Here is a 16098-nt window from a genome sequence, read left to right on the forward strand (position 1 = left end):
CGCCACCTACCACATACTAATAATGTTTGATATAAGCTGTGATTTCCCCTATAAAATAACTGTCATTTTTGCTACAGCCTAGCTGTCAATAATTTATTTGACATAACCCTGAAGATTGCCGCCGGATAGTCATCGGATGTGCCATGTTTAAATGACGCACGAGTACGACTACCCTCATTTTTATTATAAGTAATTAATGACAACGTGATGCCGTGACAACGCGAAACGGGTTTCATTTTTATATATAGATTAATTAGTTCAATTTTCACATTAACCCATTGACCACCGTAAGGCCCGATCGGGGCGCGACACAATAGATTTTCTATTGTGTCTGTGATTCCGAGGACTGATGGATTAAAAGTATAATTGACGACTGCTTGTGTAAGTTCTAACTTTCTGAGAAGAAAAGATAAGAAATCATCAATGGAAAAACAGTAAGTATAAAAGAATATTGAAAGGGAAATTGAGTACTTAACAATAATTTGCATAAAAGATAGTCAGAATACATCTATAGAGATATTAACTAGGTCTAAAGCGAAAGTACTAAAGTTCTTATCTGTATCAACCCTACGTAAAAAAATATTCATTGTTTAAAATTCTGTGACATTTTTCTAACATTCCATCGCCTTTTCTTTAAAAACACGAGGTAAATGAACTGTTTTAGAACCATTAAACACCATTTATGTAACAGCAAATATTAAACTAGCTGTACCATAATAGAATATGACATATACTCAAAAATAAATGTTGATACAACTGCTTTAATAAGGCATAAATCTTGGGACTGAATTTCAATGGACTGTCATGGGAGCATTAGAAATTCTGATAAACCTTTTGTCGTTTACGTTGACGGCTGTATGAGAATACGACATTGGTCGAGGTCGTCTAGGAGACATTATTATAACATTTGATGTACTACCGGATCAGATGCTGTTGATTAATTCATATAACAAATATGCCCCGCGGTTTGACCCGCATTGCTCCGCTCCTATTGGTCTTATTGTGATGATATATAGCCTATAGCCTTCCTCGATAAATGGACTATCTAACAGTGCAATAATTTTTCAGATCAGACCTGTGGTTCCTGAGATCAAAGTGTTCAAGCAAACAAAGAAACAAAATCTTCGGCTTTATAATATTAGCATAGATGTTGGAGAAACCGCTGAGACTAAACTTAGAACAGTTTGCGCGTATGTTAAAACACTCGAGCCGATTTTGATATCATAAATCATTGTTATACATGAAATTATATTGCTGATATTGTAACAAATAGTCCTAATGTTGCGGGTATCACTGAAAATCAGTATTAAAGCAATACAACTGCTTGCAAAAGAATATCTAATTGTACCCTAAACTATGTTGTTTTATTGTTCTTCATCATAGACTTTCTAAATGTTTTGATTATATTATTTTTATAATAAAAGCATTGTTTCTACAATTCGTCTTACATAAAGAAAATAGACAACCTATATTTAGTTCTAGTCAAATAAGCCGAGAGTGACCAGCCTAGTCAAATGCACCTCAAATCAAACACAAGCAAAACAGTAAATGTTAATGTAGAAAAGGAAAGTGTTGATACAAGCCAAGCGTACGAAAGTGTTAAGGCCCCAGTACACAATGGCGTGTGATGGGCCATGGCATACAATGCACAACTGTAGGCCACGATCACTTATTGATCACACGATGGCCCATGGCTCATTGCTGCGTGGAAAACCACTTGCGATGGAACATGGAATTAAAAGGAAATATCACAAGCACGCAAAATAAACATTCACCATCTAGCAATGGGCCATTGTGTGAACACTACAGGCAACACTACTCCACGATTACTTTGAAGTGTGTCCGAAAAACCGACATCCCTGCGCGCCATGGCTGACAATTGTACGCCACGATATACCATTACCCCGTGTGGGTAGCGATTGCCTAAAGTGGGCCAGCATTCACCATTGTGTACTGGGGCCTTTACATTGCCAGGAACATTGCCAATTGATAGAACCAAAAGGAATATATATTACGCCAAGTGATTCGGAGGCTAAAATTATAGCGATGACACCATGTTGTATCAACGTAGAACAAATGAATTGACCGATTCCAGTCCATTTGGGAATATGTATGCTTGTTTTCAGATTTACTCACGAATGTATGCACTCATTGTGTTCCAACTGTTGAGTATTTACGGATATGATTATTATACAATAAGCCCTTTTTCATTAAGTACAAAATACAGACTAATGTAGGACTTATATTATTTAAGGAAACATTATATATACAAATTATAATTAGAGAAACATTATATATGTATTATTATGGTATTATTATACAAATAATGTTCATCTATACTAATATTATAAAGAGGAAAGGTTTGTATGTATGTATGGTTTTCACGCATAAACTACTGGACCGATTTTGATGAAATTTGGCACAGATAATCTTTAGACCTTGAGAAAGAACATAGGCTACCTTTTATTGCGAAATATGTACCACGGGCGAAGCCGGGGCGGTCATGTATAAAAAAAACTTGAAAATGTAAGTACTATTGTTGTACTTATATTAGACGCGTCTGAAAAATTTAAACAATTCAAAATAAAGGTCAAAATTAGTAATGCCTATTATATCCAAATGCCTATTAAAATTGTACATTCCAATTAAGGACATGATTTCATTATCACCTTTGCGCAGCCTTGTCTCAAACGTCGATTATTTGTTTACGAAATTCGCATAAATTTGCCTATGTCACGTTGACAATGTATTACTGGTAGAATAAAGAGCCTAACAACATGGATCATACGTATTATATATGGTAATTTTATTGCTCTTCCGCCCTTTAAATTATACGCCATTGAAATTTTAATTTGTTCAACTACTTACTTGATATAACTCCGTCGTAAATTATGATTTTTATATCACACTAGCAGTTCGCCGCGGCTCTGCTTTCTGGTCGAGTTGATAAGGAGTAAATTAATAAAAATAGCAGAAGAGAAGAAGTTTCAAAATAGGTTTAGTAATCTTTGATTAATTCCAACTAACAGACTCACATGTTGATACCGCTTCATAATATTTCAGACGATGCGGTTCGAATTAGTATCTTACTCGAACATAATTCTAATTAGAATATTTCTTTGAAAACTCAATTCAATTAATTATTAACAGCTATTAAATTCATTTAACTCTTATTTGATATCTAAGATTTCAGTAATTGATTAACTTACACCTATATTATTAGTCTTATTGGATATCTTAGAAACACAATTTAGAGCTAGCGCGCACGAGCAACTTTGTCTCCGCAACTATTTTGTCTCTCCCATCAATTGTATGGGGAGTTGCATCGCTACGTGCGCGCACTTTCATACTAGCCCATAGGTGGGAGAGACAAAATAGTTGCGGAGACAAAATAGTTGCGGAGACAAAGTTGCTCGTGCGCGCACTGTCTTACTTGTTCTAATGTCTACAAATTTCTCGACCTGTCTCGAACTAAATTTACTAATATAAGTCCTTATATATTATTACCTATTTTTTAAATTTGATGTCGTGTGTGTGAACAGATGATGAGTGACGTCTCTGATCATCTGTTTCTAAACTTGAAAAATAATAAGAAATATCATGTGGTTAATATTTTTTGATAAATTGAACTTTATACTATTAGAATTTCAACAAACTGATCTACTGCTGCTCTCAACGCCAACTGACATCGATCACGTAAAATTTATACCAGATATTGAAAAATTTACACAAAAAATTAATTTTATTGCCAAACTAATGTGCCTAAATAAAAATCTGTTATCGACTTCACTTTTCGACGGCGCCATTCATTAAAAGTTAAAACACATCGGAGTGTTTCTTGTTTGTTTTAAGTGCGTATTAAGACTTTTTTTTTCATTGAAATTATAGGTACATTTCATTTCTTATCTGTATGAATACGATGATGCTTTTTCGCACCAAAATGATTATATTATAGGCTAGATACATTGCTTGTTCACACAATCGGTTTTCTTTACAGAGTCCTGCCAATTTTGTATTATCGATTACATGCACCCACGGTAGATATTAGGTATTTCCACAAATCTAATAAATAATAATAAATAAATCATTTATTTCACTTAAAAAAATTTACAAATTAGAGCGACCCAGGCTCCTAAGATAGTAAGGACTGTTTTTCAGGAGCCTGTGTCTGGTGTATCATTTATATCAATACTACGCCCATTTTACGTACTCTGGGCAATGAATGATCTCATGATGCGTCAGACCCAAAACACCCATCGCGGACAGTTCATACGCTTTTATGGGTAAAGTCAAAGTGACTTATATTTGCATAAGTATGCGTGAGCGTCGCAGAATTCCGAACTTTTTGTTTATAAACCTTACTGTGTTTTAGCTTAATGTAAGTATTTATTTTGAAACCAGCTGTGCCCCGCGGTTTTGACCGCATTGTTCCGCTCCTGTTGGTCTAAGGACTAAGAGTGATATAAGCCTAATATACCTACAGCCTTCCTCGATAAATGAATTATCTAACAGTGAAATAATTTTTCAAATCGGACCCGTTGTTCCTGAGATTAGCGCGTTCAAACAAACAAACTTCAGCTTAATAATAATTGTATAGATTTATATATAACTGATTATAAAATTTACAGAAAACTGTGGATATCCTCGTTTATCATAGTGAAGCAAAAGTTCGAAGGCCGATACGTTGTTTTTTTGACAAAAAAAATCAATTTGATTGTGAATTTATTTTCCCTTTTTTCATTAAAAAATTAATTGCATTTGAATTGCTTTAAAAAAAATTATGTCACTTATTATCGTTTCTTTACTTTTTTGTCGATTTCTTAAAATCGTAACTAAATGAAACGTTAAAAATTAATATAGCCGTGTTATTAATTTTAGATATCATTTATAGATTAAAATATGTTTTTAGCATATATAGATTCATCTAGTATCTATTTAACGATCTAACAAAATAACCCCCTCACCTTATAAAAATCTTCACCAACAATAAAAATATACTTACAGAAATCGTCAATTTTTTATGATTTATGAATGTAATTTGACCGTAACCTTATATCACCTTAACCTTATATTTTTCACTAACACAATCGTCAACCGAATGAAAATGAAAGTTGTTTTTATTATTTATCTTTCAACTCGTTTGAAGAAATATTTATAAGTAATCCCTTTTAAGGTATTATGACCTTGAACATTCGTGCTTTCTGTAAAACCTCATCTGTACAAACTGTTATTGTTTATCTATTCTATTGCACGCCTCATAAGCGAAGCGTTGAGGTGGGTACTACTGTCGCTTCGCGCAAAACATCTGATTTTTCAAACTTAAAATGTCTTTATGTATCATACATTGCACTTGTAAGATAATACATACACACACATATTAAGAAAAAACACTATTTTTAACGTTCATGATATTTTTGATGTCATTTTTGTTATTTAAACTAGTTAAAAAACAGTTTAAAAAAGTTCTGTCTTGGACGTCCGTGTGTCTGTATGTGCGGATCCTTTTTCTTGTTAACACGATAGCGACCGAAATACTTAACTAATCGAGTCTTTCTTTTTCTCTTACGCTTGAGTATGCTCAGGAATAGAACCCTTTCATTTTTCAGGGTCTGATTCGATGTGGTTTAATTGTTATTAAATAAACAAAAATAATAATTAATAAATATTTACCTATTAAAAAAAAATTATGAGGCGTGCACTTTTGGATTTTCCAAATTATTTGTGTTTTTCTTCGGGTCTACAAGAACTACTGAACCAATGTTGATGAAACTGTAGCGCTTCTCTTAGTTACTTAATTTAAAATTAATTTAAAGTTTTAGTATGTATGTATGACTTAATAAAGTTTAGCGAAGTTTAATGTAATATTTATCCCACCAAAAACATTTTCATGTAAAATGTTGCCAAGACGAGCCCATATGACTCGCACTGTCAAAAAGTTATCAGATCTCATGTGTAGAGCCAAGCTTCTAAGGGCGTATTCAGAAAGAAAGCTTGAAACTTATAAGCGCTTATCGGCGCTTGTCATGTTCATATATTTTCTAGCCCCTGTAGTCTCGACACATTAATCGACATCGATGTCGACCGAAAACGGTCGGTAACTAACGATGTTCAATAACTATAGTATGGACCTAAAAAATTTAGTGTTGTTTTTCCAAGAAATTTACCCTGATATTATGGAATATATAGTAAATTAAAATTAGTTACTAAATACAATAATACAATAATTACATAAATTTTTCGGATTATTACAAATACAATTGCATATGAAAAAAGCACATTTTATGCATAAAAAACATGGCAGTTAATTTAATTTTAATCAAATTCGATATTTTTTTATATCAATCGTTTAATTAATGTTCTATTTATTACATATTCATGGAATCCAAAATTCCATGTATGGCAATCTCCTTATTTACTTTTTTGACATTTGACATCAATCAATCAAAATAATATTTCTATCAAAATAAATATGAATTTTGTGTTTTCAAGAGGATAATTTTTAATTATGTTCTTAAAAATCCTATAAATCTATGGGATAACAAATATCCTAAGAAAACATCAATCTGCGTTATGTTTTTATATAGTTAAAGCTATTAGTTTTAGATTACTAATATTTTGTTATTTGTGAAGTGCAATAAAATTCTAATCAAAAGAATCTAAAAGCTCTACAAGATAATTCTGCTCAATTCGAAGCCTTTCGAGAAATCTTTAAGACATTATAGAAACGGACGGAACTAAAACTAAGGACGGAACGGATAATTTGTATCACTTGTATTTTTAGCTTGTATTATTACATATATTATATTATGTGCATCATTGTATATTTTATTACAGTTAATAAGCAAAGGATGAATATATGCAATTGATTTAGCGGTTCACGGGTAATTATTTATGTGTTAAATATAAATATTTATCTATAAATTTTATAATTTATAGATGAACAAGTTACTAGAATTATGTTGATGAGAGATGATGGTTTTGAGCCAAATTTTCAACTACGCTATTATAAACTGTTAAATTAAATTTTTCTAATAAATTTTTTTCTTAATTCGATCGTTTTTTATTTGTATTCATCTGTATAATTTTATTATCCTAGAAGTTCAGAAAGAAATTAATCGAATATGAATGCAATAATTTAGGCTGAATAAATGCAGACAGCAGTACACTACATATTTTAATATTTATTTAATATAATATAAGAGGCTTCTTAACATTTTCAATAAAATTTTGAAACCATCTTAAAAATAAAACATTATTTGTTTATTTTATTTTAATTGCAATAACTTTAAATAAGAGAAAACAATATTGCGTTAAATCATGTAGCATCGGAAGTTTGAAATATCTTTTTTATTATAAAATTATAATAATCTATAATTTTTCCGACATTATCAACCGTATCTACAAATCCACACAAACCGTAAGGCCCTTCTCCCATTACGATACTTCTAGAATACGATACTCGAGTAGAATACTAGTTAGATATTTGCTCGCTACCCGATGCTCACATATTATGCGACTGAAAAATGACTAAATTCATCATTATTGTGCCTCGTTTTTGTAGACGGACGCTATGTCGAGCGATTCCAGTGACGACGTAAAAGTAGGAAGTAGGTACTGCAGGATTCATCCATATATTGAAAGAAACATAAATTGTAGTTTTTATAGCCGCACGAGAACTACAACATGATGATAAGAATTTTTTATCTTTCTACCGAAGAGATACGCGCGAAACGCGACGCAAAAGCGACCAATTAAACTAGTCGCGGACGTGGAGGATACCGATAGCGTAATGGGAGAAGGGCCTTCGAGATCTTGTCGAGATCAAACGTCGGTATCATAACGATTGACAATGTCAAAGAATAATTTGTTTTGACAATATTCGAATGTGTTGCAAAGAAATGATTTTCCAAATCCATGAAATCTATATTTTATTTATTTTTCATATATCTACGGAATTGAAATAATGATGTTATTAATTTAGATAAAAATGCATTGCTACAAGGCTATTATTATATAAATATTTTGACGCATAACGGAAAGTTTTGTGAAGAATAAAAATTATAAACAAATATGTATCCATTGTATACTTCCATCAAATTGGGGAGAGGTATTAAGCGACATCATTTTCATTGCTGAAGACGGGACTATAAATTAGCTATCGGTAATTACCGACTAATTTGTACAGACTAGGGCCTGCGCGGGTTACCAGCACTGACAGGAAAATATATGAACATGACAAGCGCCGATAAGCGCTTATAAGTTTCAAGCTTTCTTTCTGAATACGCCCTAACACTACACGTCCTAACTCTACAAGGCCTAACTTCACAAACTCTACACCTTAGTCAAAATGTGTGGCTTATAAACATAAATCTTGTTATAATTATTACAATCTTGATTGTAAGTGCAAAATTAACGTAAACAAAAACTTAATTATTGTAAGCAAAAATATAATCAACATAGATAGGAAATTTCATAGATAGATAACTTACAAGATACTATCTTAAGTACATAATAAATATTTCATAAGTAGGTAAATTATTTAATTTTATTACAATTAGACTATTTCGAGTTAGTTTTTTTTTTATTATTTTAGAAACCATCGAATAGGTATCTGCAACCTGTGAAGGTAAAGATTAATTTTTGTGATACTTACCATTAGAAGGACAGGTGTACCTTTATTTTTCAATGTACATAATATTATATGTATTTCTATTTATTTATGGGTCATATCTGTGACATTTGTTTTTAACTTAAGAGAATCTAGGATTCATGTTAGTTATGTAAGAGTGATTCTAAACACATTAAAATGAAATAAAAATATATTTAAATTTTAATAATTTTTCGTTCATTCCACAGTTCAAAAAAGCTCTATACTGTAACTAGCAGTCAGAAGCAAAATAGAAGGACTTGTCTTGTGGATTCCCTCCCGCCAAACTTCAGAATAGAACGTTCTACGTCACAGGGAGCATTACTTCCCTATCATCTCCTTTAAATTCCTTTTTTTTTTCGTGCAAAAGGCCAGGATCATTCTACCATTTTTACGATTTTTGACGATTTTTTTTCCCGCCAGGACTCGTTCTAGAACGTTCTACGCAGGCAGTAGTACAGTCAACCCGGCATCGGAGGCACCGCGAGGTGGCGCAACCTTGGAGGATACGACGAACCCACCGCGGAATGCTAACAGACGAAGCCGAAATCGCACTTGCCGACGGTATGTGCAAAATTCGCAGATGAAACGGACCTTGGCCGACTAGTTTTATTGTGTACGTGCGTGATGGCTATGGTTTGCAGACAGGCTTTTGTGCGTCGTTTGTATTTATGGGGTGTAAGGTTGGATTGTCATAATGAAATTAAAGCTGTTTCAATATCAAATACTATGTTTTATTTACATCCTTTTTAAATGTAATAAAACTTAATTTGAGAAGAAATAATCCGTGTTTATAGCGTATATGCTTGAAAAAAAAAACAAGAAACTTAAGTTCTTAAATTTAGTTTATCATTTGTTTTTCCAAAATACTTTTGAATTGTTCTATATTTATGAATTTACTAGAAGAAGACGAAAACATCGATATCACATAAGTAGGATACATTACATACCTATTGCATGAAAATAAAAATGTCACTTTAGCAAGGAGTAAGGTTTCATCAAGATCACGCAAGTTATGGAATCGACGAAGATTCTCGAAAGCGAGAATGAGTAAAAGTGGAATAGGTATTTGTTTTTACAATCAGTTACCGTTTAACATAATGTTAGGCGAATCTGTAATTCAGACTGCCTCTCCGCTCATTTTGTTTTAAAATAGTTTTATGCCAACCAGCCTACCTTGAATAGACTTTATTTCGTCTAGGATTCAGTTTTTCAAGGTTCAATTCAAACCGTGCGTAAGGTCGTCTGCTGAATTAAATTAAACACCATCGTTTCCTTTGTTTGAAATCTAAATTTTGCATAAATAAATAAAAATCAATTTTATATGTTAATTCTGATGTCGAAATGTTGCAAAATATTACGACGTCATTTATTAAATTCTAATATTAAATGCTTTAAAATTATACAATATGCTCTTTTACAACTAAAGTATAATAAATTAATGTTTTGAGGTCACCGCTGATGTAAAATCAGACAGCTTTTAAGCATTCGATATAAAAGGCTCCTGAAATATGGATTATGTAAAGTGGCGATAAAGAATTGTGTAAAATACTTGTATAAATGAGCAGATGTTTGTGAGACAGTTCATAGTTGTAAGATGCGATTATTAAAATCAAGTACATAGTTATTTAGATGCATTTATCATATATATTATAATATTAGCATATTATCATATATCATATAAATTCTCTCTGAAGCATTTTTGAACGGTACTTCAAGAGATCCTGCTTAGAATTGCGTTTAGCAAATATTTGTATAAAACGTCCCTAGAACATTAAAATATGCAGGGATTTATTACAAAGTCATTAAAACAATATAAATACTCTATCAAAGTAGCTCTTAAGAAATCTAATAACTACATGTAACATTTCAATAAAACACAAGTTAAAAGCGAGCATATTAAAATTCCCGATCAGAGTGTTCTAAAAGACACCATTAAAATCTAGTTCAATGTACGCATTCTTCACATCTATAAAAGTAGCAGAAAGGTGTTAATGAGGGTTCACGTGGGCACTAATTTGGGACTCGTTTAAATGCACAGTAAAATGTTTCATTGGCCCAGTTCCTGGAACAGTTATTACATGATCCGATATACCCTTAGTATATACCTATTATTCACTTTTATAACAGGGTTACGGAATTTGATAAACAAAACGTATTTTTGTTCTGTGCTTTTCGGATTTATGGTATAATCTTGGATGATTTTTTTTTGATACAGATATTGTTGGAATTTTTACAACGAAAGAGTACGATTTGGTAATTAAAGCTATGACGATGTTTTTTTTTTTACATAAATGTGTAATTGAATCGTCAATAAAAGTATCATAAAATGGATAATTGGAATACATTTTTTTAGATAATACTGCAAAACAAAAGATTTTTAAACACATGACAGAATGAAACTACTAAACTTGATTCATCTGTTTTGTTTTTATAAGTGGAAAGCCATCAAATGCTACAATTTTACATGATTTTCATGTCATGCGTACTACTAAATTTGTTATTATAACTTCCTTACGTCATCAATTATTATAAATAATTATTTCTCATTTATACCACCAATTGCATATTAAAAAGTGTTTAATTATTAGTGATTTATCTGATTGTCCAAGACATACTGCAGTGACAGCGACCTGAGCGAAGGCTACTCGACGTCTTATATAATTCGAGTAGACAAACTCGGACACTGCGAAATTCCCATGCAATTATAAATTGTTTATGTTTTTTAATTACTGGTGATGGGCGATCGCTTTTAGATAATATCATTTAACGGTTTATTTTTAAGCTATTGCATAGCTTCTATCGCGGGCCTTGAGCGCGGGGACCGAATCGAGAAATTCCGTAACGAAAAAACCTCACGCTCCCCACTCCGACGGGCACGGAGGTGTGGCTTGATGGCATGCTATGCTATGCAATAGCTTTACCGCGGCAGTCCCCGAGTGCCACACGTCTTTTTTGACTCTCATGGGCGTGGAGTGTTAAATAATGCATTTTTATTAGTTGGAATGGAATACGGGAAAAGTCACGGATCGTAGTCAGAATTAAATTATTATATTCCTCCGTTTCCAAATTATTACTATTTATGGTAAAAAAAGTAATTAGTTGTATCTAAAAGTAATCTCAGCCCTCAGGCGATTATTTACAACAATGTTGCCATATTATGTAATTTTATAATAAGCGCACATGCCGGTGGGTGGTATGAAGTGTGTTTTATGACGGATCATAATGAGTAATACATAAAATATAATTTAAAAATTATATTTTTAGCGTGGTATCTCATGTTGTGATATCCATTCCTGTATTCGTAATATCATGCTGCACTATTCACGCTATCTTTCAAGGTATCGTCTGACAACGTATCAAATCTAAAAACTTAATTTAAATGCTGTAATTAGTTATTTTTTGAGAAATAAAAAAATCTAATAAATACTTTAATTCCAGTGAATTTTGTATCATCCGTTATTTAAACAATCATTATAAAATAAGACATTTCTCCCAAACAATATACGGTATACCTATTGTTTTTACCTATTTCTTCCCTTCCTAAAGTCTAAACAGAGAGCTCCCATTCAATTAAAAATAATTGATATTATACATAAATTTTACGGGATTATCGTCAGTGGTGCACAAAAATAATGTAATTACAAAGATGCAAATAAAATGGTTAAGTAAACGTTTTAAAATCTGCACGACACAGGCGGAAGGGTCGTGAACTAGCTTTCTATTGTCTATGGAACCCTCGGCGGGAGAAAACATGGCGGAAGTGTCATTTTTACCGCCAATTTTGAAACTAAATTATGTGTCACTGATGTCTAGTTCCTTCCCGTTATTTCATTTTCATTATCTCTTTTGTATTCATTACAAAACTTGAAGATAAATTTATACCTTCTAATTTTCTTTGAGCTTTCCTATTTTAAAGCTGAAATATATATTTTTATGTATGTACAAGTATTCAAAATATCATAATATTCGTTTTAATGTTCGTTATCATGTAAGTAAAGCATACAAAAGAAAAAATCTAGCTCAGTATTTTTTAAATTTATATTGACATCAAACATGTTTTTAGAAAATTAAGTTTAAGGCGTTAAAACTTGTTTGGGCAAAAAATAAAAAAGAAGTTTGTTTAATATTCAAATAGCCAAATTTAGAATCTATTAATTTGATGCCTATTAATACCCTTTAACAGTGACATTCCTTCTGTTTCATAACGGATATAAATCCAGAATCTAGATTCTAGATGTCCGTAAAACCTAAACCTAATGGACTAAATTGATAATTATTACTTATTGACACGATAAACTAATAATATAATATGATTTTCATGAATTTTGTAGAGTTAGATAATTTGATCTATCTCATGGAAAGGCAAGATATTGTACTATCACTAAAACTTACATTCCACTGAATATATACATACATAAGTGCATAAAATACACATATTATGTTTAGTGAAGCATATTGCACAATATTTAGTATTATAGAATGTTGCACAACAAAACATAATAACTGATCTATATTTGTGATCAAAAGTCAAAACACAAAAAAAGTAGTGTCCGACCGAAACTGGTTTCCAGGCCGAAACCGAAACCGAAACCGAATGTTCGGCCGTGGCTTCAGTTTCGGCCGAAACCGAAACCGAAACCGAAACTCACGTGGTCAAGTATGAAATTTCTAAAAATACTGAACTTTGGTGCATTTTACCTATTATTTTGCCTTAATTAGGGCATGAAATGAAAACACAGTATATTAAATTTGTTGTAATAATTTATTTAATATAAAATAAAAAAATAATATTTTTAAAATATTAATAATAACAATTTTAATTTTTATTATTTTTTCAAATTAAATTCTCAGTAAAATCAGTCATCTAAATCAAATCAGTAATTGTTACTGTTAAGTACTTTAAATACTAAGTTTTGGTATTTTGAGATCTTTCTCTTTATTAAAGAGTCTTTAATACTTTGGATTGGTATTTGTACTTAGAAGAATAATCAGTCTCTTTTAGGTACCTCTTATATAAAAATAATAATTATTAATTATAATTACTATTACACCCAGTTCCAATCTCAAAAATTGTTTCCACCAGCGTGGGTCAACCAACGCTTTGACAGCGTCCGTCAAAGCGTTGCCGAGGAAAACGAAGTTAGACGAGCGTGAACGTGTGTGAACTAAGTTCACTGAACTTGTGAAATGAGTTTCGGTTTCGGCAAAAGTTTCGGCCGATTTTGGCCGAAACCGAAACTGTGGCCGAAACTTGATTTTTGGCCGAAACTCGGCCGAAACCGAAACCGAAACCGAAAGTTCGGTCGGACACTAAAAAAAAGCAAGTTAGTACAAATACCTTATTTATTATAAGCAAAAAAGTAGAAATTTTAAAGTTAAGAATAATGTTGCTGACTTTACAAAATAAATAGTAATTTTATGTCAAGTTGAGTTTTATTTTTTGTTGGATGATCTATCAAAATCTGGTGATGACATGACATTAAGGACTGCGCGGAAGGATAAGGAAAAGGAAGGGAAAAGTGTAAAAGAAAAGTGAGGAATCCTTTATTCTAATGTGATAATATATTTAACATAAATAAATTACCATACTAACATTATGATGAAAACAGACTACATATTATCAACTAATACAACATATGAAATATTTTGAGAGATGGAAAAATGAAGGCTTATTATTAATTATTTGATTAATCGTTGAATATTTTTGCATTATAGTTTTCTTAAATTCATTCTTAATTGTATATAATACTGAGCACAACAACGTTGAACTTCACCCTAAAGTTCGCTCATCATTATGATTTGATAAAATGTCAATCTTCATCTTCAAGTGTCGCTTTGGCTCCGCTAAAGCCACTAACTCATTTTTTTTCTAGCAATTGAGCATTTGCGTCTACAATACTTAAGCTGTACCTCTCCGCTGAAAAATATATTATTCTTATAATAATAATTATTGATGATTACTTTATACACTTTTGTCAATCATTTAGCGGACTTGCTAAATACATTGCATACTTCTATCAATGCTATCATTTGAATATTGAGATGAATTCATGATTATGATTATTATAGTTTTATCCATTGCTACTCTATAGCTGTGACACAGTTGAGGCTAAACTTTGCCGAGCAGTGTTTTAGTTTAAACACTGATTCTTCATTCCGTTAACATTTGTCTCCAAAAATGTTGAATTTTTAGTTTTTTTTGTCAACTTTTGATATATTTTTCTACATTATTTCAGTCATACGAGTTACATATAATGTATCCATACATTCTTGTTTCTGTATTTATTTTACCGTTGAACGAGGCATGTGTACTGGAAAAATTCATTAATTTCTTTATTTCATGATACAAATAGAAATATAGGTCAATTTAAATGAAATTTGACAAATAAACGATACGCAGGTTTGCTATACATATATTTATGTAGTTGTTAAAAATTGAAAGGACAAAATCATATAGATTTCAAGCAAGATGTAGTGAATGAGGTCTAAATAGACATTATAGGATATCTATAATATAGCAATAAATACTGTTGAAAGCTTATTGTATTTTACTCTAAATATAAATTTATCACGTTTTAATTTGTCATTGTTGACCTTTTATCTAATGAGCTTAGATAGAATAATGCATCTTCTAAACAAATGTTATTTATAAAATATGGACATTTATAAAAGTTAACTAGTTATAATTATTTCTTTCTATCTTATAACATATTTTCATAACAGTTTTAATATTTTATACCAATTATGACGAAATTACGTGAGGTTATATTTACTACATTTTGTTTGAAGTTATTTTCAACCGAATCTTGATATTTTCACCTTTTTATACAACTATCGTATATAATCGTTTATACATTTTACAAATTTATACTCACAAAATAGTATACTCCTGTAAACATCCGATTAAACTCGTACAAAAACAAGTTTTGAGGTTAGAAAATACTTACTTGCATTGAGTCGGCACTGATTATTTCTGTTCCATATCTTTGAGCTAATTCCAAACTAAGTTTAGTTTTCCCTGTTCCTGTAGCACCTAATATAATCACCATGGGTAATTTCGAAGATATTATTGTTCGAAGAGCCATCGCGCACAAACACAAACTTCACACACGTGACACGTAACTGACTTCACTTTTGTTTTGATGTTGAAGCTTGAAGGATTGAGTGATGCGTTTCGTTTCAAGTAAATTCGTTGAGTATGTCATCGAATATTTATATAAATATGTTTGTTTCAAATAGTCGTGTTTTCATAATAATATATTGTATATTGCATTGCATTCTTAATTATTATTATAGCGTGGTTCATGTAATTTGTTTGTAGCTATATGTACATTGTACATTATAAATTACAATAGGTAGGTACCGTTTAATAAGTAAGTAAACTATTTCCATATCTGACAATAAAATGCCTAGTAACTTGCGTTTTAATGTTATAATTATTCTTATAA

The 16098-nt window shown here is 31.3% G+C and overlaps 1 protein-coding gene across 1 annotated transcript in view; it reads right to left on the reverse strand.

Annotated features, from left to right (window-relative positions):
• LOC149904221 (tRNA dimethylallyltransferase) overlaps positions 1-15775 on the reverse strand; it is a 203992-nt gene extending 188217 nt beyond the window's left edge. Inside the window, exon 1 of the mRNA XM_090108121.1 lies at positions 15598-15775. Within this exon, the coding sequence (XP_089964247.1) occupies positions 15598-15735 (138 nt within the window). The 5' untranslated portion in view covers positions 15736-15775. The remainder of the gene's footprint in view (positions 1-15597) is intronic.
• Positions 15776-16098: the final 323 nt, after the last annotated feature.

Source organism: Colias eurytheme, chromosome 12 (genome assembly GCF_061535395.1).
Source record: "Colias eurytheme isolate Ceu_HAF_F1 chromosome 12, ilColEury1 Martin Lab GWU primary, whole genome shotgun sequence".
Lineage (NCBI taxonomy): Eukaryota > Metazoa > Arthropoda > Insecta > Lepidoptera > Pieridae > Colias > Colias eurytheme.